This window comes from Micromonas pusilla (genome assembly GCF_000151265.4).
Source record: "Micromonas pusilla CCMP1545 genomic scaffold MICPUCscaffold_11, whole genome shotgun sequence".
NCBI lineage: Eukaryota > Viridiplantae > Chlorophyta > Mamiellophyceae > Mamiellales > Mamiellaceae > Micromonas > Micromonas pusilla.
Window position 1 is genome coordinate 765,732 of NW_003315892.1, and position 21,488 is coordinate 787,219.

At 68.1% G+C, this 21,488-nt stretch overlaps 10 protein-coding genes across 10 annotated transcripts; 5 read left to right on the forward strand and 5 right to left on the reverse strand.

Moving 5' to 3' along the window:
• Nucleotides 1-1,541: 1,541 nt before the first annotated feature.
• Nucleotides 1,542-3,336, reverse strand: MICPUCDRAFT_51841 (uncharacterized protein; the record flags this gene model as incomplete). The annotated part of the gene is made up of 1 exon (XM_003062180.1): nt 1,542-3,336. The coding sequence occupies exon 1, from the start codon at nt 3,141-3,143 to the stop codon at nt 1,542-1,544; it is 1,602 nt and encodes a 533-aa protein (XP_003062226.1). The 5' UTR covers nt 3,144-3,336.
• Nucleotides 3,337-3,807: 471 nt separating this feature from the next.
• MICPUCDRAFT_21108 (uncharacterized protein) lies at nt 3,808-5,072 on the forward strand (the record flags this gene model as incomplete). Its single annotated transcript, XM_003061978.1, has 3 exons — nt 3,808-4,013; nt 4,259-4,445; nt 4,635-5,072. 3 exons carry the CDS (start codon nt 3,808-3,810, stop codon nt 5,070-5,072), a joined length of 831 nt encoding a protein of 276 aa, XP_003062024.1.
• Nucleotides 5,073-5,466: 394 nt separating this feature from the next.
• MICPUCDRAFT_7978 (uncharacterized protein) lies at nt 5,467-6,024 on the forward strand (the record flags this gene model as incomplete). Its single annotated transcript, XM_003061979.1, has 1 exon — nt 5,467-6,024. A coding segment is annotated over one exon (558 nt), but the record flags the coding sequence as incomplete, so codon positions are not given.
• A 580-nt stretch (nt 6,025-6,604) lies between these two features.
• On the reverse strand, nt 6,605-7,581 carry MICPUCDRAFT_51843 (uncharacterized protein; the record flags this gene model as incomplete). Its single annotated transcript, XM_003062181.1, has 2 exons — nt 6,605-6,730; nt 6,850-7,581. 2 exons carry the CDS (start codon nt 7,579-7,581, stop codon nt 6,605-6,607), a joined length of 858 nt encoding a protein of 285 aa, XP_003062227.1.
• Nucleotides 7,582-7,799: 218 nt separating this feature from the next.
• On the forward strand, nt 7,800-11,637 carry MICPUCDRAFT_51844 (glycoside hydrolase family 36 protein; the record flags this gene model as incomplete). Its single annotated transcript, XM_003061980.1, has 5 exons — nt 7,800-8,762; nt 8,889-9,341; nt 9,528-10,359; nt 10,520-11,197; nt 11,366-11,637. The coding sequence occupies 5 exons, from the start codon at nt 7,800-7,802 to the stop codon at nt 11,485-11,487; spliced, it is 3,048 nt and encodes a 1,015-aa protein (XP_003062026.1). The 3' UTR covers nt 11,488-11,637.
• A 459-nt stretch (nt 11,638-12,096) lies between these two features.
• Nucleotides 12,097-14,372, reverse strand: MICPUCDRAFT_51845 (uncharacterized protein; the record flags this gene model as incomplete). Its single annotated transcript, XM_003062182.1, has 2 exons — nt 12,097-12,410; nt 12,449-14,372. 2 exons carry the CDS (start codon nt 14,370-14,372, stop codon nt 12,097-12,099), a joined length of 2,238 nt encoding a protein of 745 aa, XP_003062228.1.
• Nucleotides 14,373-14,893: 521 nt separating this feature from the next.
• MICPUCDRAFT_51846 (uncharacterized protein) lies at nt 14,894-16,028 on the forward strand (the record flags this gene model as incomplete). The annotated part of the gene is made up of 3 exons (XM_003061981.1): nt 14,894-15,115; nt 15,361-15,511; nt 15,634-16,028. 3 exons carry the CDS (start codon nt 14,894-14,896, stop codon nt 16,026-16,028), a joined length of 768 nt encoding a protein of 255 aa, XP_003062027.1.
• Nucleotides 16,029-16,065: 37 nt separating this feature from the next.
• Nucleotides 16,066-17,669, reverse strand: MICPUCDRAFT_37587 (uncharacterized protein). The gene is made up of 3 exons (XM_003062183.1): nt 17,563-17,669; nt 16,819-17,313; nt 16,066-16,584 (listed from the first exon to the last, which is right to left on the reverse strand). The coding sequence occupies exons 1-3, from the start codon at nt 17,644-17,646 to the stop codon at nt 16,204-16,206; spliced, it is 960 nt and encodes a 319-aa protein (XP_003062229.1). The 5' UTR covers nt 17,647-17,669; the 3' UTR covers nt 16,066-16,203.
• Nucleotides 17,670-17,756: 87 nt separating this feature from the next.
• Nucleotides 17,757-18,485, forward strand: MICPUCDRAFT_70117 (uncharacterized protein). Its single transcript, XM_003061982.1, has one exon. It carries the CDS (start codon nt 17,923-17,925, stop codon nt 18,280-18,282), a length of 360 nt encoding a protein of 119 aa, XP_003062028.1. The 5' UTR covers nt 17,757-17,922; the 3' UTR covers nt 18,283-18,485.
• Nucleotides 18,486-18,522: 37 nt separating this feature from the next.
• On the reverse strand, nt 18,523-21,443 carry MICPUCDRAFT_42000 (uncharacterized protein; the record flags this gene model as incomplete). The annotated part of the gene is made up of 3 exons (XM_003062184.1): nt 18,523-18,657; nt 18,755-20,642; nt 20,905-21,443. 3 exons carry the CDS (start codon nt 21,441-21,443, stop codon nt 18,523-18,525), a joined length of 2,562 nt encoding a protein of 853 aa, XP_003062230.1.
• Nucleotides 21,444-21,488: the final 45 nt, after the last annotated feature.

Genomic DNA, 21,488 nt, shown 5'->3' on the forward strand with positions numbered 1-21,488 from the left:
CTCCAACTGACGCCTTTCAACTCCACCCCGACGTCCTCGTCCTCGTCAAGGTTCTCCTCGTCCTATGCCACCTCGAGACCCCGGACGACGCGATGATCCTCGGCGGGCACGCCCGCCGCGTCGCGCGCGCGTTCGTCGCGCGCCACCTCGAGATGACCCCGAGGGAATTCGGGCTCGCGTCGCGCGCGCTCGCGGCGTTGCCGGCGGCGGGACGCGAGATCGCGGACGCGGACGCGGACCGCGTCGCGAGCGCGGCGCAAGAGGAGGTGAGACTGCTTCCCATACGACCGCGTTCGCGTGGTGAACGCCGTTCCTTAAGGACTTTTCCCGTCGTCACTCTTCACCCGCGCTTCCCTTTCAACGTTTGACCGGTAAGACGTTCGACTGACCGATCGCTTCACCCCACAGGTGACCGCCGTGCTCCGCAACGCGAAGAGATCGGGGATCGGAGGAGGAGGAGACGGCGACGACGAGGAAGACGACGAGGACGCGCCGACCGCGTCGACCGCGTCGACCGCGTCGACCGCGTCGACCGCGTCGGCGCGTCGTCAGACGGACTACGCCAACGTCCTCGAGGCGCTCGCGAAGGTTCCCTCGCTCCGGGACGCGACGACGCGCGCGCGGCGGTGGGACGCCGTCGCGCGCGCGCAAGACGCGCTCGCGCGAGACGCGCTCGCGCGCGCGCCCGAGGGGCGCGCGTACGACGCGCGCGCGCTCGCGAGGACGCTGGACGCGTGGGTGCGTGCGCCGCGCGCGCGATGACGCCCGCCCCCCCGCCCGCGATGTGTTCGGCGGCGCGGCGCGTCGCTTCGTCTCGTCTCGTCTCTTTTCTTCTCGTCTCTTTTCTTTTCTTTTCACTGTTCTTCGTCGTCCCGCGCGCGCCCGATTTCGGCGTTCGGAAGCTGAGCGCGTCGACTGACCGACGCGCGCTTTCGCCGCGCCCCCGATGACGCGACGCAGGCGACCATCCCGAGCGTTTTTTTGGACGACGACGTCGGGCCGTCGTCGGAGACTCGCGAGGCGCTGAGCGCGAGCGCGCGGCGCGTTCTATACACTGGTTCCCATACGACCGCGTTCGCGTGGTGAACGCCGATCCTTAAGGACTTTTCCCGGCGCATCTCTCCGCCCACACCTCGCTTTCAATCCCCGCGCGCGACGCCTTTCAACTCCGCTTCTGACGCCTTTCAACTCCACCCCGACATCATCGCTCGTATGGAACGACCCTCATCAGGCGCGGCCGCTCGCGAATGAGCGCCGAGGATAAGGCGCGCGCGGCGAGGGCGTGCGAGGCGTTGGGCTTGGCGTTCGACGAGCCGGCGCTCGCGAGCGGGGACGAGGACGAGGACGGGGGCGATTCGGGGCTCGAGAAGCTCTGAGAAGCTCCGAGCGTCGTCGCGCGCGGAAAGCGGCGGCTGGCGGCGACGTGAAGTAGTTTCGTGTTTATATACAGTACACAAACAAAATACAAGTGTGAAGGTGTGCACAGGGGTACTCCGCGCGATTTCGAGCGCTGTGTGTACGTCACGTCGACGTCGCGTCGCTCACTCGGTCGCCGCGGACGAAGCCGCGGTCTCGGCGGCGGCGGCGGGTGCCGCCGACGCCGGCTCGGCAGCAGCCGCCGCGGTATCGGCGTCCGCCGCGGCGGCCTCGACGACCTCGTCGGCGGACGGTGCCGCGGTTTCCTCGTGGACCGCGGCCGCGTCGGGCGTCGCCGCGGCGTCGGTCGCGGTCGCGTCGGTCGCGGTCGCGGTCGCGTCGGTCGCGGTCGCGTCGGTCGCGGTCGCGGTCGCGGTCGCGTCGGTCGCGTCGGTCGCGGTCGCGTCGGTCGCGTCGGTCGCGGTCGCGTCGGTCGCGGTCGTGGTCGCGTCGTCCGCGGTCGCGGCGGCGTCGTCCGCCTTCGCGGCCGCGTTGTTCGCGTCCGCGGCCTCGGTCGCGTCCGTCGCGGCGGCGGTCGCTTGCTCCGCTTGTTCCGCGCCCGGCGCGTCCGCGGGGATCGCCGCTCGCGCGCGCAGCCCGTCGAGCGCCGCGGCGTTCGAATCGAACGACTCTTTCATGTTGTTTGCCGCTTCTTGGACCTCTCCGGCCTGGCTCGTCACGGCGGACACTTCGGAGGCGAGGTTTTCTTCTTGCGCCTCCGCTTCGCCCGTCACGAGGCTGTCGGCGGCGTCGAGCGCGGCGTCCGCTTTATCTCGACTCGCTTTCATCGCGGCAGCCCTACGCGCGGCTTCTTCTTCGCGTTCCGCTTGGCGCGCCGCGCGCGCGGTCGCCACCTTCTTCTCGTACTCCGCCTTGGCGGATTCGAACTCGGCTTGCATCTTCTTCGCCTGTTCCTCGAGGGCTTTCACTTGCGCCGCCGCGGCGGCAGCCTTGTCTGCTGCATTCTTAGCCTCGCGCGCGGCGATGCGCTTTTTCCGCGCCTCTTTCGCCGCCTCCGCGGCTTCTCGCGCGGCTTTCAGTTTGGCTTCGACGGCGGCTTTTTCGTTTTTCGCAGCTTCGAGCTTGGCTTTCGCCGCCGCCGCCTTCGCGGCCGCCGCCTTCTTCGCCTCCTCGGCGGCTTTCATGTCCTCCGCGTGCCGCGCTTGGAGGCGTGCTTTTTCCGCCTTCGCTTTCGCCGCCGCCGCCTTGGCCGCCGCTGCAACCTTGGCGTGCGCGGCGTTCGCGTCGCGCAGAGCATTTTCCGCGTTCTTGCGCGCCGCCTCCGCTTGCATCGCGCGCGCGGCTTTAGCTTTCAGATCTTGCATGTGTTTCGCCGCGGCGGCTTTGAGTTCCGCGGCTTTTCTCGCTGCTGCTGCTGCTCTCGCTGCTGCTGCTGCTCTGATACGTGCTTGTATTGCAGCAAAGGGATTGAAATGATGTCTCCTATGATGATGATGATGATGAAAAAGGCCCCGACCGAGGTCGCTCGTCGCGTCTTCGCGATCGTTCAGGGAGCCGAGAGGGACTTGAGATTCTTCGAGGGATGCTTCGCCGAGCGCGGGGGATCGATCCCCGATCGTGGCGCCGCCTCGTTCGAGCGCGACCGCGCCGATCAGCGCGCCGACGACGAGCGCGAGCGCGAGCAGCGCCGCGCGCGTCGTGAAAAAACCCCGTCCGCGCGCGGCGGCGGATTTCGGCCGCAGAAGCGGCGCGAGCTCGGTGGTCATGACGTCGTTCGCGTCCGCGCGCGACGAGTGATCGCTCGGGGGTCGCGCGGGGGCGGATTTCGCTTCGTCGAGAGGGTGTTACCTCCTCTCGCGACCGATCGGACGCGCGGGGGCGACGCGTGCGCGGTGCGAGAGTGCGTGAGCGCGTGGGGGACGGGAAATCGTCCTCGCGGGTGGGCGGGTGGGTCGCGCGCGCGCGTGTCTGTCGCGATCGCGCGCGTCGCGGGGGAGGGCGCAAAAAGGAGGTTACGTAGCCCTACAGGAGGATCGATCACCTCTGCGCGGCGCTCGTTCGACAACCCGTGGAGGTAAATTAACTCAACAATCGACGATTAAACTCGACCCGCTCCTTTTTTTAAATGTGAGCGCCCTCCCCAGCCAGAAAGGGTTTCTCTGCCCAAGAAGAGAGCCGTGGGTCGAAATTTTCAACCTACCTGCTAGCTAGGGCCGATCAAAGGCACCTATCAAACGCGTTTGAGTCCGTCTCCGAAACCTCGCCACAGGATGCGACGATCGGGCACTGCCGATGAAATCGGTGACCTTTCCTTCCCGCCCTCCTCTCTCGCTCTCGGTGACGAGATCTCGGCACGAGACCGGCGCGAGGACACCCCCGCGCGCCGCGCGTCTTCGACCGCGCGCGAGAGAGACTCGTCCGTCCCTCGCGATGTCGCCGCTGCCGAGATGCTTCTTCGACATGAGCGTCGGCGGCACCCCCGCGGGGAGGATCGTCTTCGAGCTCCGCGTCGACGTCGTGCCGAGGACGTGCGAGAATTTTCGCGCGCTGTGCACGGGCGAGAAGGGCGTCGGGCGATCGCGCAAGCCGCTGTCCTACAAAGGGAGCGCGTTCCATCGCGTCATCCCCGACTTCATGTGCGCGCGCGACTCTTCTCGTCGCGTCTGCCGCGCTCGTCTCGTCTCGTCTCGTCTCGTCTCGTCTCGTTTCCTCTCCTTTCCTCTCCGCTCGTCGCGCGCGCCGTCCGTCGTCGTCGTCGCCGCCGCCGCCGTCGTCGTCGATCCGTCCGTCCATCCCTCCTCGCCTCCCTCCTCGCCCGCGTCGCGCCGACCGCCGCCGACCGACGCGCCCCTCCTCCGTCCGATCGCTCGCGCGCGCGCAGGTGCCAAGCCGGGGATTTCACGAACGGCGACGGCACGGGCGGGGAGAGCATCTACGGCGCCAAGTTCGCGGACGAGAACTTCCGCCTGCGGCACGTCGGCCCGGGCGTGCTTTCCATGGCGAACGCGGGGCCCGACACGAACGGCTCGCAGGCGCGTCCCATCTCACGCTGGTCCCCGTGCGACCCCGTTCGTTCGCGCGGTGCACGCCGATCCTCGAGGACGGACTCACTCTCCCGGCGCGCGTTGCGTTTCTCTCCGCCCGCCGCCCCTCGCTTTCGACGCCCGACGCCTTTCGACGCCTTTCGACTCCACCCCCGACGCCTTTCGACCCCGCCCCTGACGCCTTTCGACCCCACCCCGACCCTCGACCCTCAGTTCTTCATCTGCACCGCGAAGACGGAGTGGCTCGACGGCAAGCACGTCGTGTTCGGGAGCGTCGTCGACGGCATGGACGTCGTGCGCTTCATCGAGCGCGTCGGGAGCAAGAGCGGGAAGACGGCGAAGAGAGTCGTCGTGACGGATTGCGGCGAGCTCGACCCGGAGCTCGACGACGGCGGCGCCGCCGGCGTGACCGCAGCGGCGAGGGAGGTGGCGGCGCGTCGCCGCGCGGAGGAGGATGAAGCCGCGCGGAGGACGATGCTCGTGGGGCAGGAGGATCCCGACGTCGCGTCCGCGCGGCGGTTGAAGCGGATGCGGGAGGCCGCCGCGGGGAAGTCGTGGAACGCCGCGGGCGGGGCGACGGAGCCGCCGCGCGTCGGCGGACTCAGGTGCGTTCTGTACACTGGTCCCCATACGACCGCGTTCGCGTGGTGAACGCCGTTTCTCAAGGACGTTTGCCGTCGTCTCTCTCCGCCCACCCCTCGGTTTCAATCCCGACACACCTCGACGCCTTTCAACGCCAACTGACGCCTTTGAACTCCACCCCGACGTTTGCTCGTATCGAACGACCCTCAGCGCCATCGCGGCGCGGCACTTTGACGACTCGGGGAAGAAGGAGACGGAGGAGCCTGCGCCGGCTCCGCCGCCGCCGGCGGCGGCGGCGCGCGATGACGCCGACGCGGAGGCGGCGAACGAGATCCCCGCGGAGACGTTCGACCCGACCGCGGGGATGGACCCGCGGCAGCGGAAGCTCTTCGAGCTCAGGCTGAAGCTGAACGAGACGAGAAAGGCGAATCAACAAGCCGTCATAGAGGAGAAGAAGAGGAACGAAGCGCCGGAGGAATACGAGAAGATGCAGAAGAAGAAGTCTTACGACGCCGCGGCGAAGCGCAGAGACGAGGAGAGAGTCAAGCAAGGCATCGACCCGAGCAAGAAGCACCTCATGATGACCGCGGAGGAAGCCGCTGTGTCGTACAAGAAGAAGCAAAAAAAGTACAAGACGGCGGTCGGCGGCGAGATTCACAGCAAGCACAACTTGTACCAGGCGTACGATAAGCGCACGAAGAACATTCAGGTGAACGAGCAGGAGTACGAGACGATGAAAAACACGGTCGGGGAGAGAGCGTTTTACGCGGACCCAGAAGTCGCGGCGTACGGCGGCGAAGGGAAGGTTGCCCCGGACGCGGTCGATCGCATGGTCGCCGAGCTCGAGGAGCAAAAGAGAAAGCGCCTCGACTTTTCGCGGCGCCGGAAGTACTACGAGGAGAGGGACGTTTCTCACATCAACGACCGGAACGCGCACTTCAACAAGAAGATCGAGCGCGCGTTCGGGGAGCACACGAAGGAGATCAAGGCGAACCTGGAGCGCGGGACCGCGCTGCCGGATCACTGAGACGAGACGAGACGAGACGAAATCCGGGTGAGGGTCGCGTCGCGGCGCGTTCGCTCGCTTTTCGCGTCTCTTCCCGCCTGTTTCGTTTTCTCGACTCGAACGCGAACGCGCACCGCCATTGGCCGAGCCTCTCTGGTCAAGGAACCCCAGCTAGAGGTGGTATTCCGGGAAAGGTTTCATCCGGCGCGCGGCGTCGGTCCCCCGACGCCGCGCGAGTGGCGCAGAAAAATGAACCGGTGTCTTTTTTTATTAAGGTTACCCGTTCGTCGCGGCCATCAGAACCGCGAGCGAGAGCCGTCCGTCTCGCGGCTTACCGTCGCTGCACATCTATCGCGCCCGCGCCCGCGCTCGGTCCGTCTGATCGCGCGTCCGCACGACCTCGACTGACGCGCCCCACGCGAACCCCCCCCCCCCCCACCCCCTCCGCAGACGCGGCGGCGAGAGCGACGGAAGGGTCGGGTCGGTCGCGAGAGAATGCCGGGAGAGAATCCCGGGAGAGAATCGCGTCGGTCGGCGCTCGTATGAAATTGAAGTTCGCGCGCCGCGCTCACCCCCTCGCCGCTCTTGTCTCCCTCTACTTCTTCGCCGTCTCCTTCGCCTTGGCCGCGGCTTTCCTCGCGCGCTCCTCGTCCTCGTGCTTCTGAAGCACCGGCATGAGCTCCTCCCAGAGCGAGTCCGCGGTCCACACCTCGTTGAAATCCTGCGACGTGGAGGGATGCGATTGGTCAGGAATCGAGCATGTTCGATGACGTGGAGGATCGAGAGGTCGAGACGCGCGCGCGGCGCGGACGGAGAGGAGACGGATTCGACGCGACGGACCTCCTCGCACTCCTCCCGGGTTAACAACCGCGACGTCAAGACGGAGAGGTCGATGCCGTCGTCTTCGAACGTCACGCCGCCGTCGACGCCGCGTCGTCCGAGGTCGTGCGCGCGCTTCGGCGCCGCGGCGTCGAGCTCCTCTTTCGTTTGGACCCTCCCGCGCGCGCGGTTCGGGTTATATCGCGGCGCGTAGGACAGCCGACCGTCTCTTCCCTCGTCCTCCGACGACGAGACCTCGTCGTCGTCGTACGTCGTCGCCGCCGCCGCGCGGCGCGCGCGCGCGTTCGCGTTCGCGCTCGCGTTCGCGTTCGCATCGTCGCCGCCGCCGCGCGCGTCCTCGCTCCATCTCGGTTTCGTCGGCGACGGCTCGTCGAAGTCCGCGGCGATCCCGCCCGCGCCGCTCGCGCGCCGCGCGGGATCGTCGCTCTCGTCGTGCACGGTCCACTGCGCCGTCCTCGGCTTCGGCGGCGGCGCCGGCGCGTCGTCGTCGTCGTCGTCCGACGCCGCCGCGCCCGCCGCGCCGCCCGCGCGCCTTCGCGGCGGCTCGCCCTCGCCCTCGCCCTCGCCCTCGCCCTCGCCCTCGTCCGCCCACCCGCGCGGGCCCGCGCGCTCCACCCTCTCCTCGTCCTCGTCCGTGGTGGAGTCGTCGAAGTCGTCCGCGATGGATCGATGCGGCGCGTCGCGTCGCGATCCGCCGCCGCCCGGCCGTCGCGCGAGCGCGTCGTCGGACATGGACGCGCCCGCCGACGGTTCCGCGCCGCGGGCGTCGACGAGCGAGGACGAGCGAGGACGTCGACGTTCGCGCGGGCGCTGCGCTCCGCCCGACACTGAAGTCGTCGGTGGAGTCGGTGGAGCGATACGCTGCGCTGCTCGTCAGCGATAAGTGGAGTCTCTGCTGGTCCTGTCGTCGTCGCCGCTCCGGCCGTCGCACACCTCGGCGCTCCGCGGCGATGACGAGACGCTCCCGCGGCGGCGGCGGCGGCGGCGGCGCGTCGTCGTCCGCGGCGGCGGCGGCGGCCTCCTCCTCCTCCGCTCTCCTCCGGCTCGCGCTCGACGCGAAGACGCGAGATCTGACGATCGACGGCGTCGCGCTCTTCCGCGGCGTCTCGCGCGCGCTCGTCGCGACGCCGTTCGCGCACGCGCGATCGGCGCCGTCGCCGGCGCACCCCGACGGCCGCGCCGTCGCGGCGATGACGCTGTCGTTCGAATCCCCGGACGGTACGCCGCGATCGAGGCACGCGCACGCGCTCGCGCGATCGTTCGCGGACGGCGTCAGGTTCGTCGCGTGCTCGCGCTGCAAGCTGTGGTGGATGTCCCCGGCGTGGGGCGCCGCCGCGCGCGACGTCCCGTCCGAGACGCAGTTCATGCTGTTCGAGCTCGAGGGCGGGAGGGGGTACGTCGCGCTCGTGCCGACGATCGCGGAGGGGGGCTTCCGAAGCACGCTCACGGGGCATCGCGCGGACGCCGCGATCGCGCGCGCGATCGAGAGAACGCGCGAAGACGCGGACGAAGACGCGGACGACGACGACGCCGCGCTCGACTCGACGCTCTCGCTCGTGACCGAGAGCAACTGCGCGGAGTGTGCGACCGCGAGCGTGAAGCACGCGCTCGCGATGACCGCGTGCGCGTGTCCGTTCCGCGCGGTCGAGGCGGCGATGGCGATGGCGAGGGACGTCATGTCGTCGTCGTTTCGCCTGAGACGCGAGAAGACGACGCCGCCGACGACGGACGTCTTCGGCTGGTGCACGTGGGACGCGTTCTATCACCAGGTCACGCCAGCGGGGATCGAGGAGGGCGTCGGGAGTCTTCGAGACGGCGGGACGCCGCCGCGGTTCGTGATCATCGACGACGGGTGGCAGTCGGTGCAGGCGCGTTCTATCTCACACTGGTTCCCATACGACCGCGTCGGCGTGGTGAACGCCGATCCTTAAGGACTTTTCCCGGCGCATCTCTCCGCCCAGGGTCCCTCGCTTTCAATCCCGACACACCTCGACGCCTTTCAACTCCAACTGACGCCTTTCAACTCCATCTCGCTGCAGCCGGACGACGCGTTCAAGAAGCAGACGGATCACATCAGCGGCGACGTCGACGTCGGCGCCGCCGGCGCGGAGTCGCGCGACCTCGCGGCGCTCGAGGCCATGGACCGCATGCCAAAGGGCGACGCGCGCGCGCACGCGCACGAGCTTCACGAGCACTCGCTCGCGCTCCGCGTGAAGACGCGGGAGGCGACGGCGGTCGTCGTCGACGCGGCGACGCATCCCATCGCCGCGGCGGCGCATCCGAAACGCGCCGCCAGAGGCGTCTTGTCCCTCCTCGGCGCGTCGCTCGCGAGCGGGTTCGAGACGGTGTACTGGCGAGGGATTCACAACGTGCCGTACGATTCGCACGCGTGGCGCGCGCTGCGGTTCGCGGCGCAGTGCGTCTTCTCGCCCGTGATCAGGTTCGCGTTCAGCGCCATCTCGTGCTTCAATCACCGCGTGTCCGGCATTGAGGTGCGTTCTATACACTGGTTCCCATACGACCCCGTCGCCGTGGTGAACGCCGATCCTTAAGGACTTTTCCCGTCGTCTCTCTCCGCCCACCCCTCGCTTTCAATCCCCGCCCGCGTTGCCTTTCAACTCCGCTTCTGACGCCTTTGAACTCCACCCCGACATCGCTTTGTATGGAACGACCCTGAGGCGAACATCAAGTTCCAGCTCGACGGCGGGCCGGTCGGTCTGGGCGAGGGCGTGACGCACGGGTCGCCGAGGAAAAAACGCAAGCGCGGCGACGGTTTCGGAAGAGTCGTCGAGCGCATTCGAAGGCTCGGCGTCGAGCACGTGTACTGCTGGCACGCGCTCTTCGGGTACTGGGGCGGATTGCACCCGAACGAACCCGGGACGGCGAGATTCAATCCGAAGATGCGATACCCGCGGCACACGCCCGGGGTGATGACCGTGGAGCCGTCGCAGGCGTGGGACCCGATCACCGTCGGCGGCGTCGGCGCGACGAGCCCAGAGGATTTGGAGGCGTTCTACAGAGAGCTCCACGCCTACCTCGCGTCGGCTGGCGTGGACGGCGTGAAGGTCGACGGGCAGGCGATCGTCGGCGGGCTCGGGCAAGGGCACGGCGGCGGGCCCGCGCTCGCGGGGAAACTGCACCGCGCGCTCGAGGCGAGCGTGCGGGAGAACTTCCCCAGAGGCGACTCGCTCATCAACTGCATGTGCCACAGCACGGAGAACATCTTCCACTTCGAGAGCAGCAACCTCGCGAGGGTCTCGGACGATTTCTACCCGCTCAACCACGCGTCGCACACGGTGCACATCGCCAACGTGGCGTATAACAGCGTCTTCATGGGCGAGGTCGTCATCCCGGACTGGGACATGTTCCACTCGCACGACGACGCGGGACGCCGCGGGACCGGCGCGCTCCACGCCGCCGCGCGCGCCGTCGGCGGGTGCCCCGTCTACGTGTCGGACAAGCCGGACAACCACGGCGCGTTCTACCTCACACTGGTCCCCGTACGACCGCGTTCGCGTGGTGAACGCCGTTCCTTGAGGACTTTTTTACGGCGCATCTCTCCGCCCAGGGTCCCTCGCTTTCAATCCCCGCCATCGACGCCTATCAACTCCGTTTCTGACGCCTTTGAACTCCACCCCGACGTTCGCTCGTATGGACCCTCGACCCTCAGACTTCGACGTGCTCCGATCGCTCGTGTTCCCCTCCGGCAGAGTGCTCCGCGCCAAGCTCCCGGGACGACCGACGCGCGACTGCCTCTTCGTGGACGTCACGCGCGACGAGCGCACCGCGCTCAAGGTGTGGAACGTGAACGCGAGAGGCGGCGTCCTCGCGTGTTTCAACATTCAGGGCGCGCACTGGAGCCGCGAGCGGGGCGTCTACGCGATCGACACGGACGCGCCGCGCGCGGTGACGGCGACGCTGCGAGTGACGGACGTCGTCGGGCTGCGCGAGGCGGCGCGAGCAGAGGCGACCGCCGCGGGGAGGAGCGACGTGGAGGAGCTGACGTACGCGTGCAAGGCGACGGGGGGCGCGAAGCACGGCGGGACGAAGATTTCGATCCTCCGCGAGGAAGACGCGTTCGCGCGCGAGTTGGAGGGGAAGGCGTGGGAGATTTACGCGATCGCGCCGGTGATGCGTCGCGGCGACGTGGAGTTCACGCCGATCGCGCTGGAGGGGATGTTGAACGGCGGCGGCGCCGTCGCGGCGACATCTCTGTCCGCGCCTAAAGGAGAAGAGGGAGACGGCGGCGGCGGCGGCGGCGGCGGCGGCGGCGCGATCGGCGTCGTCTCCGTCTACGGCTGCGGCGCGCTCGCGTGTTACGCCAACTTCGAGCCGACGCGCGTCTCGGGTGCGTTCTATACACTGGTCCCCATACGACCGCGTTCGCGTGGTGAACGCCGTTCCTTAAGGACTTTTCCACCCGGCGTATCTCTCCGCCCAGGGTTCCTCGCTTTCAATCCCCACCCTCGGCGCCTTTCAACTCCAACTGACGCCTTTCAACTCCACCCCGTCGTAGTGGACGGGATGAGGACGACGTTCTCGTACGCGCGCGACGACGGCGCGCTGGTGGTGAACATCGGGACCGCGGAGGGGACGCACGACGTGCGCGTGGAGTTTGGCGGCGCGCGACGCGTCTGACGCGATGCGAATCCGCGGCGGCGGGCGTCGAGGGACCCTCAGACGGGCGGAAGACCGGCGCGAAGCGTCGAGACTTAACGGATGGAACGCGAACGAGTTAATAACGAGTTGGGCGGATTGTCGCGTGTATTAATAAAAAGCAATCCGCCGAAAGCCTATGCCTACGCCCGCTACGCGAGTGCGCGGCGTCTGGTCGGACAACTTAAAAACGCGTCGTCGACGCAGACCCGCGCGGCCTGGTTAGTAAGGTTATTTTCTTCCTGTCTGTGAACGGTGGCGCCGCTTTTCTCCGTCTATGAGAATGGGCTGCTCGTCGCGTTCGCTGCTAGTGTTAGTTTTGGTCGCCATCTTGACCGGTCTCCCTGTTTCGTACTCCTCGCGATCGTTCGTATGAAACGAATCGCATCCGAGGAGGGGGCAACCGGCGGCGACGCGTCTCCTGTCTATCGATCCTACAGTCTGCCGTCTCCTGTCTATGAGGCAAAAAAATAATACATCGCGGGGGGGGCGTCGCGCCGCGCGTCTTGGCGCGTCGTCGCGCGCGCCCGTCCCCTCGGGAAAGAATATGATGTCGGTATGGTACACGTGTCGATCAGGTCCGGCGGTAATTCACGCCCGAGACCGCGCGTTTCGCGTCTGCGTCGACAACTTCAGACGCGCCGCCGGCGGCGGCCGCGAGTGCGACTTTTGATTGTGGTCCTCGCCCCCCTCCTCCGAGCTCGGAGACAACTCCCGCCGCGACGACATGTCCGCGCACAGCTCAAAGTTATCCTGGCTCTTGCCCGCGCCCGCGTTCGCTCCCGCGCCGCCGCGCCCGCGATGATGATTCGCGCCGCGCTCGCCGTCCGCGTGAAGCTGCGTGCTCTCGTTCGAACCCGACGTGTTGATGGTCTTGGCGTCCGTCGTCGCGCCGCCGCCGCCGCCTGCGTGGGTGAAGCGATCGGTCAGTCGAACATCTTACCGGTCAAACGTTGAAAGGGAAGCGCGGGTGAAGAGTGACGACGGGAAAAGTCCTTAAGGAACGGCGTGCACCACGCGAACGGGGTCGTATGGGAAGCAGTCTCACCTCCGCCGCCGCCGCGCGCCGCCGCCGTCGCGTCTCGTTCGTCCTCCTCCCCGGACCCAGACGCGCCGCCTCGCTCGTGGCTCGACGGCCGCGACCCGTCGTTCTCGGGCGAGCTCTCCTTGTTGAGGTCCCCTTCGGAGGCGGGATCGCTCGCGTCGTCGTTCGCAGCCGTAGACGCGGGGGGAAACGGCGGCTCGGCGCTCGCGCGCGCCGCCGCCGCCGCCTTCGGGTGCGCGCGCGTGCTCCGCGCCTTTCTCGCCGCCACCGCGTTGAAGTCAAACTCAGGTTTCTTCTCCGCGACCGGCTGCGGCTCCTCGAACTCGCGCGGCCGGTGCTGCTTCACGGCGAAGTCGGCGAGGCTTTGCAGATTCGCGTTCGCGTCGGCGTCGGCGTCGGCGTTCGGATTTTGATTCGGATTCGGATTTGGATTCGCCGCCGCCGCGCCGCCCGCCGCGGTCGCCACCGCCGCCGCCGCCTGCGCGTACCCGGGCATCATCATCATCATCATCTGCGACATCGCCGCGGCCTGCTGCGCCTGCGCGGTATTGCTCTGTTGTTGCGCCGCCGCCGCCGCCGCCCACTGCGAAAACGCGCTCTCCGCCGACCCAAGATTGGCGCTCGCGTTGGACGTCGCCGCCGCCATCATCGCCGCGAAAAAGTCGGTCGCCGCGCTCGGGTTCGCGCCCGCCGCCGCCGCGCCGCCTCCGCCGTGCGCCGCGGGACCCGGCTGAGGAGGTCCGGGCTGCGGCGCGGGCGGCGGCGGCGCGGCCGGCGCCGTCATCGCCGCCGGCATCCCCGTCAGCCCTTGGAACGCGTGCATGAACCGCCGCATCGCTGCCGCCTGCGCCGCGTCGTCCGTCGTCGCGTTCGCCGCGCGCGGCGTCGTCGCGTTCGTCGCGCCCTTCAGCGCGGCGTTCATCTGATACATCGCCGCGGTGGGGTTCGCCGGCAGCAGGTACGGGTTGAAGTACGACGCCGCGTTCGTCGCGCCGGCGGCAGGCCCGGCGGCGGGCGCGGCGGGAAATTGCGCGTAGCTCGACGCGAGCGCCGCTGCGTGCGCGGCGTCGAAGCCGCCGTGTCCGAACGCGCCGTGTCCGAACGCGGCGAACGAGTTGACGTCCGCGCCCGTGATGGTGCCGTCGCTGACCTCCGTGCGCGTGCCGCCGTCCGTGCTGACCGTGCGTCGATCGCCGCTCATCGTCGTCGCGTTCTTCGCGCGATCGCCGCCCTCGGGGGCTTTTCTGGGATAAGGATGCGCGGGCTTTCGCTTCGGTCTCGCCGGCGGGATGACTGAAGCGCTCACGCCGTGTTCGGACGCGCTTCCGGAAACGCCCGCGCTCGCGACCCCGCTCGCGTCGCCGCTCTTCGCAGCCTCTCGCATGAGCTTAGAGAAGAACTTCTGCGCGTGCGAGCGGATCTGCACCGCGGACTTGGTCCCGACGTGCTCCTCGATCTTCCTCCACGCGCGCCCGTGCAGCTTCAGCGCGGCTAAAAATCTTTCATGCTCCTCGTCCGTCCATCGCTCGCGCTGCTTCGTTATGGTGTACGGCTTCCGCGCCTTGGGGACGTGCCCGACGTTTGCGACGGCGTGCTGCGTCGCGTTGCTCGTCGCCGCGTTCGACAGCGCGCCGAGGCCGCGCGACGTCGCGTCGCCGCCCGGGGGCGTTTGTCCGCGAGCCCACGGCGCCGCGTTCGACGCGGGAAGAGCGCCCTGTTGCACAGGTGGCGTAGGTTTTATCCGCGCGACGCCGGGTCCGAATCCTCCGCTCGCGGCCGCGGCCTGGGCGTACCCGGGCCACGCGGGCGGGGGATTCGACATGACGCGCGAGTCTTCTCCCAAACGCGCGCGCCGATTCTCCGGTGACGCGCTCGAGCGAGGCGCGACCGGGCCGCGCGCGCGGCGACCAATGCGCGCCTTTCTCGGAAAACTCCGTCCGCAACCCGAGAAGATTCAATAAAGTACCGATCGAATTGGCTTTTTTCGAGCGTATGCGCATTTAGTCTGCGAGCGCGCTGTGTTAACTTTTCGGCCTACGGAAAGATCCTAAACGCGAAAGATAATTTTCAACGGGAGTGCTCGGTTCCCGCGGTCAAATCGCGTTCGCGGCGCGGTTTGAATTCACCGAGGCGCGCGGGGTGAATTACAGCCGCGGAAATGCCTCATCCGCAGATTTCAAAAGACCTCAAAAGCGCTCAGCTTGCCGCGTTGGAAAGATCAACAGCGCATACTGTAAATATCCGCGCAGCATAACTATCCTGCGCCGACACTACGAAAAACCAAACGGAGCCGTCCGCGTCCGACCGTCCATCCCCGCGCGCGCGCGCGCGCCGCGTCCCGCGATGCCGCCGGGCGGCGCGGACTACCTCGGCCCGATCAGCGCGACGCCGATGAAGATGGTGACCGAGATGCTCGCGTTCGCGGGGCCGCTCTCGTCGAGCGACGTCGTGTACGACCTGGGATGCAACGACGGACGCGTGCTCGTGGAGGCCGCGCGAGCGCACGGATGCGCGGGCGTCGGCGTGGAGATCGACGCGAGGGCGGTCGCGAAGGCGAGACAGATGGTGCGCGCGACGACGACGACGACGACGACGACGACGACGACGCCGACGCCGACTCCGACCCGACCCGACCCGTCCCGTCCCGACCCGTCCCGTCCGTCGCGGAGAGACGACGACGAGACGACGGCGCGGAGTGATGAGATGAGATGTAGGCACCCGCGGAAACGAACAGAACGTCCGCGCGCGAAGTGCCGACGCTGACTGACGCGCCCGCCTCCTTCCTCCCTCCCTCCCTCTCGACGCGTCAGGCGAAAGACGCCGGCGTGGACGCGCTCGTGAAGATCGTCAGAGGCAACGCGGTGAAGGCGGCGATTCGCGACGCGACCGTCGTGTTCGTGTACCTCCTGCCCGCGGGGAACAGAAAGATCGCGCGAAAGCTCATGCGCGAGCTCGCGCCCGGTGCGACGACCGAAACCTACCCTACCCTACCCTACCCCTCGAAGAACCCTAGGGCTACATACAGTACCCCTCTGAACGACCCTCTGTTCCTCGAACCCTCGAACAAATCTGAACAAACCCAGGCGCGATCGTGATGACGTACGTGTTCAAGCTCCCCGAGGCGTGGTGGGGACCGTGGCTGGTCGCGAGCGAGGCGGCGGCGTCGACGAGAGCGCGCGCCGCCGGCGGCGTCGACGCGTCCGCGTACAACAAGCTGTTCAAGTACGTCGTCCCGGAGACGAAACCGGCGTGGTGCCGCGAGGGCGAGGAAGAGGGCGAGGAGGGGGAGGAGGAGGCGCGGCGGGGGTGGGCGGGGAGGATTCGGACTCGGATTAAGATTCTCGTCGCGAGACTGGTCCCCATACGACCGCGTTCGCGTGGTGAACGCCGTTTCTTAAGGACTTTCTTTTCCCGCGCGGCGGCGGCGGGCGTCGTCGCCGCCGCCGCCGTCGCGGCGATTCGGCCAGCCCGGCGATAGCCGCCGCGCGCGATGAACGACGCGATGAACGACGCGATGAACGACGACGCGCGTCGGTCGACGTGGTGATGTTAAAAGAAAGAAATCCTCAAACGCCGCGCCGCGCCCGCCGCCGCTCGTCGAGCGACTAGTCGTTCACGCGCGACGCGACGCCTCGAGGGAAGGCTCTGCTCGCTCACAGCGCCTTGGCGAACTCGACGCCCTTGTTGATCGAGTCGTTCAGCTCGGCCATCATCCCGTCCAGGCCAGCCTTCTCGTACGGCGTCAGCTCGCCGAGGCCGTGGATCGTCTCCACGCCCTCCTTGCCGAGCGTCACCTTGGACGCGAAGAACCTCGCGTCCGTGACGTTCGACTCGACGTACGTGCACTCCACGACGCCGGCTTCGCCGTTCTTCGCGCGGAGGCACGAGTCCGCGAACACCGCGCCCGCGTACGCCATGGACAGCGTCGCGCTGCCCTTGCCCGCCTTGGCGGCGACGACTTCGGTGCCGCCGTCCTGCGTGCGCTTCGTCAGCGCCTCGATCGTCGCGGCGTCCATCTCCGCCTTGGGCGTCGCCTGCGCTCAGAGAAGCGGCGGCGGGATCGGGGCGGAAGGAGTTGAAAGGCGTCAGTGGTGGAGTTGAAAGGCGTCGTAGGGTCGGGCGTTGAAACCACCGAGGGTTGGTGGGCGGAGAGACACGAAACGAACGCCGGGAGAGAAAGTCCGTCCTTAAGGAATGAAGTTCACAACGCGAACGCGGTCGTACGGGGACCAGTCTGGTGTGAGACAGAAAAAACAACAAAAACGCGCCTGCGAGAGCAGCGGCAGGATCGTGATCCCCGCGTGGCCGCCGACGACGGGGACGTCCACCTTGGCCGTCTCGAGGCCGTTCTTCTCCGCGTAAAACGTCTTCGCGCGCACGACATCGAGGGTCGTCACGCCGAAGAGCTTCTTCGGGTCGTACGCGCCTCTCTTCTTGAGCACCTCCGCGGCGATCGGCACGGTGGAGTTGACCGGGTTGGAGATCATGTTGATCATCGCGTTCGGGCAGTGCGTCGCGCACGCCTCGGTGAGTCCCGCGACGATGCCCGCGTTGATCTTGAAGAGGTCCTCGCGCGTCATGCCGGGCTTGCGCGGGACGCCCGCGGGGATGATGACGAGGTCCGCGTCCTTGAGAGCCGCGCCGAGCTCGGCGTCGCCGGCGTAGCCCTTGACCTGCGCGGCGGTGTTGATGTGCGAGACGTCCGCGGCGACGCCCGGCGTGCCCGCGATGTCGTACAGAGAGAGCTCCGTCACGAGCGGGTTCTGTCGTTCGTTCATCGTTCATGTCGCACGTCGTTCGTGTGCGGTGGGCGGGATGAGAGAGGGCGTCAGGAGGAGGTTGGGGAGGGCGCGGGCGTGGAGTGGCGGGAGGGGCCCACGGAGGAAGACGCGCGGCGGCGAAAGTCCTCAAGGAACGGCGTTCACAACGCGAACGGGCTCGTATGGGAACCAGTCTGGATCGATCGACCGATCGATCGATCGGGGTTTTATCGACGCGATCGGCGCACGTACCATCTTCATGAGGAGACCGCACGGCTGGCCGATCCCGCCGGCGGCGCCGAGGACGGCGACCTTGTACCCGCGCGTCTGGGTCATCGCGCTGGAGACGGTGCGGGACGCGCGCGCGGCGCGGAGGAGGGCGGCCATGGTGAGGAGGACGTGCGGTGCGGGTGGGGTCGACGCTTCGTCGGCGCGGATGGAAAAGGACCCCCGGCGGCCGGTGCGTGCGACCCTTCACGTTTTCGACGCGCGAGAGCGAGATCGAAATCTCGCGTCGCGTTGACCGCTCGCGATCGCGCGGTCGGCGACCACGAACGTTTTTCACCCGCCGCCCGGTTTCAAGATTCGATCGCGCCCCCTTTCAACCGACCGATGAGCGCACCGCGGCGAGGCGGCGTCGGCAGAGTCGCGTTCTCTCCAAAGCGCAAGCGCCCCGCCTGGAAAGCTCCTCGGAGCCTCGGACAACGATCGACGACGTCTGATTCTGACTCGTCGACGCGCGTCGTCGTCGTCGTCGTCGTCGTCCGTCGTCGCGGCGGGTCGACGTCGATCCGATGCCGCCGCCGCCGCGCGGGAACCCGCGGACGAAGCTCCTCACCGCGGGCGCGCTCTTCGCGTTCGCCGCGTGCACGTTCTCGCTTCCCGCGATCCTCGCGACGAACGCGAGCGCGTCGCTCTACGCGAGCGACGATCCCATCTCGTCCGCGGCGACGCGACGCGGCGCGTTCATGAACGCGGGGTCGAAAGACGTCGGGTCCACGACGATCGCGGGGGGGGAGATTCACGACGCGAGCACGGACACGTTCTCGAGGACGACGGTCAACGCGGGGAACAAGGGGAAGAGGACGCGATAGGAGATAGCATCTGTAGGAGGCGCGCGGAGGAGGACGTAACCTTACTGTATCATAGCAGCGGCGACGCGTCGCATCTCATCGATCGTTAGCAGCCTACTCTACACCATAGTAGGTAGCATCACCGGAGGAACCGCGTCTCCGTGTCGAGCGACGCGGTCGTGTCCGGACGGTTCCCGTCGTACGACTGCTGGTGCCCGACGTAGCTCCCCATCCCGCCCTGCCACTCCCCTTCCTCGTCGTCGAACTCGCCGCGCTGAGGAAGGAACGTTTCGTCAGTCGCGATTGAAATGAAAACGAGAGACGGGCGGAGAGAAACGCGACGCGCGCGAAAAGTAAAGTCCTCGAGGAACGCCGTGCACCGCGCGAACGGGGGGGCGATCGCGTGGGGCCCGCCAGGGCAGTGTGAAAATAGAACGCGCCTGATCCTCCAGCATCGGCGGCGCCTCCTGGAGCACCGGCGTCGCGCCCCTCGCGACGCGCAAAAAGTTTTGCAGCAGGTTATCGAGCTGATCCGCGTCCGCGGGGGGACGGTCGCCGTCGCCGCCCGCGTCGCCCAACGCGCGCAGACGCGCCTCGTTCTTCGCGTAGATCTTCGTGAGGCCGTCCGACGCCGTCGACGCGGCGGTGTCCGGGGGGCCGTCGCTCGGGTATCGACGCCCGGGCTCCGGACCGTCCGGCGGCAAACCGCTCGCGTCCGCGTCGGGACCCAGGCCCATGACGTCGCCGCCGCCGAACTCGTCGATGTCGTCGAGCGTGTTATGTCTGGGGCCCGCCTGCTTCTTCGGCGGCGCGACGCCGCCGACGCCGTCGCCGAGGAACGACGCCGCGCTGAGCGTCTGCCCGGGAAAGACGAACGTGCTCTCTCCCACCATGCTCTCGTTCGCGTCGAAGGTTTGAGACGCGCGAACGTCGGCGGAATAATCCTTCCCCGCGTCTTTGAACGGATCGATCCTCGAGTCGATGTCGCGCATGAACGCGCCGTAGTCCTCTCGCGCGTCGTCGATGACGACGCGTCTTCGGTCCTGGTCGCTCCCGGGCACCGGCGGCAGCTGCGAGAGAAACACGTTGTCCGCGATGTTTTCCTTCATCTCCAAAATTTCCATCCGCGCCTCCAAGCCGTTCTTCTCCGCCATCTCCGCTCGCTCCTGCAGCATCCGCATGTTCTCGTTCTGCGCTTGCATCGCGCGCATGAGCTCCGTGTGTTCCTGTTGCAGCTCCATGCGCAGCGCGCTGAGCTCGCGCGCGCCCGCGGGGGTGGGGCCGCGAGGGGGCAGGTACCCGGGTGGCGGCGGGCCGTCCGCCGGCGCCGCGTTCGCGTTGGCGCCGCCGCGGGGGCCGTACGGGGGTCCGTCGTCTTCGTCGTCCGGGTCTCTGCGCGGCGCGCGGCGCGCGGGCTTGTTCGCGCGGTCCTGCTCCTGACGCTTCGCGAGATCGAACGCCTCCTCCTCCGCGCGCGCCCGCTCCTCCGCCTTGAGGCGTTCGTTCTCCTGTTCCTTCTCGAACGCCGCGCGAAGTCGCTCTTGCTCAGCCTTGAGTCGCCGCTCCTCCTTCAGATCTTCCTCCGCCTCGCGCTGCTTCTCCGCCTCCTTCTTCCGTCGCTTCTCCTCGATCTGCTGCTCGAGCGCGTGCGCGAGCTCGTCCCTCTGGCGGTGTTTCGCCGCGAGCTCCCTCGGGTCCACGTCCCCGATCTGGCCGTCCCTGAACCGGCCTTGGATCATCAGGTTCCCGACGTGATCCGCCGCGGGTCCCCCCGGGGACCTCGGGTCGTAGTGGTAATCCGGCGGCGGCATCCCGGGGTTCAGCTGCCGCTCGTTGTAGTCATCTCGCAGGTCTTTCAAGTTCGTCACGACGTTCCCGCCCTGGTCGCGCATCGGCGCGCCGCCGCCGCCTTTCCCCCACGGATCGTACCGCGCGATCTCTCGACGCTCTCGAGCGTCCCTCTCGAAGCGTTCGCGCTTCTCCCTCTCTTTCGCCTCCGCTTTCAACCGGACTTGCTCGTCCAGCTCGCGCTGGTACGCCGCCTTCTTCTGCCGCGCGGCGCTCTGCTGCTGCTGTTGGAACGACCCGGGCTGCCCGCCGGGGAAGCCGCCGCCGCCGCCGCCGCCAAGATTATCCGTGAACGACGGCCGCTGCGTCTGCCGTCCTCCTCCTCCTCCTCCTCCTCCTCCCCCCTGGTCGTACCCCTGCATCGGGTGCGGCGTCTGCTCGACGTACTGCGGCGGCGGCTGCGGATGCCCGCTCTGCCGGTCGTACATCGGGATCCCGTCCGGGTCCACGGATCGATCGACGCCGTCCTGGAACCCGTCGCGCATGTCCCTGAGGGCCATTCCATACAAAGCGATGTCGGGGTGGAGTTCATAGGCGTCAGCTAGAGTTGAAAGGCGTCGATGGCGGGGATTGAAAGCGAGGGGTGGGCGGAGAGAGACGCCGGGCAAAGTCCTTAAGGATCGGCGTTCACCACGCCGACGCGGTCGTATGGGGACCAGTGTATAGAACGCACCTGATGACGTTGGCCATGCCGTGCGCGCGCGCGTCGATCCCGCGCCGCTCCGCGAGCTCGCGTCGCTTCCGGTCCTCCTTCTCCGCGATCTGCGCGCTGAGCTCCGCGGCGTACTCGCGCTTCTGCTGCTGCTTCTTCTCCATCCGCCGCTTGTCCGCGCTGTTGAACATCTGCTTCACGCCGCCGTGCCCGAACGGCCGAGGGTTGACTTCCTCCTCGAAGACGAGCCCGGGGCTGGCCTCGTCGCTCGGACGACGATGCTGCCCGCGGCCGTGCGCGCCGCCCTGCTGCGGCGGGTACCTCGGCGGGAGCCCGCCGCCGTTCGCCGCGGGGCGGTCCGCGAACGCGTCCATCGCGTTGTTCGGCGGTCCCTGCGCGCCGGGGGGTCCGCCGTTCGCGCTCAGATGCTGGTTGTATTCCGCCTGTCGCTCGCGCGCGAGGCGCTCTCTGTGCTCTCCGCGCTCGTCCACCTCGGGTCCCCAGTACGCGCCGCCGCCGCCGGAGGGGTCGTGCGGCGGCGGGTAGTTCGGGTTCGCCATGACGACGGAGGGGCGCGGCGGCGGCGGCGGCGTCGGTATCGCTCG

What these genes read in the sequence shown, in the direction of transcription:
- MICPUCDRAFT_37587 (XM_003062183.1), bottom strand. Translation starts at nt 17,646, where the DNA reads ATGACCCAGACGCGCGGGTACAAGGTCGCCGTCCTCGGCGCCGCCGGC. An exon ending in GCGGTCTCCTCATGAAGATG is followed by an intron (nt 17,314 to 17,562) that starts GTACGTGCGCCG and finishes AACGAACGACAG; the next exon opens with AACCCGCTCGTGACGGAGCT. An exon ending in TCCTGCCGCTGCTCTCGCAG is followed by an intron (nt 16,585 to 16,818) that starts GCGCGTTTTTGT and finishes CTCTGAGCGCAG; the next exon opens with GCGACGCCCAAGGCGGAGAT.
- MICPUCDRAFT_70117 (XM_003061982.1), top strand. Translation starts at nt 17,923, where the DNA reads ATGAGCGCACCGCGGCGAGGCGGCGTCGGCAGAGTCGCGTTCTCTCCA.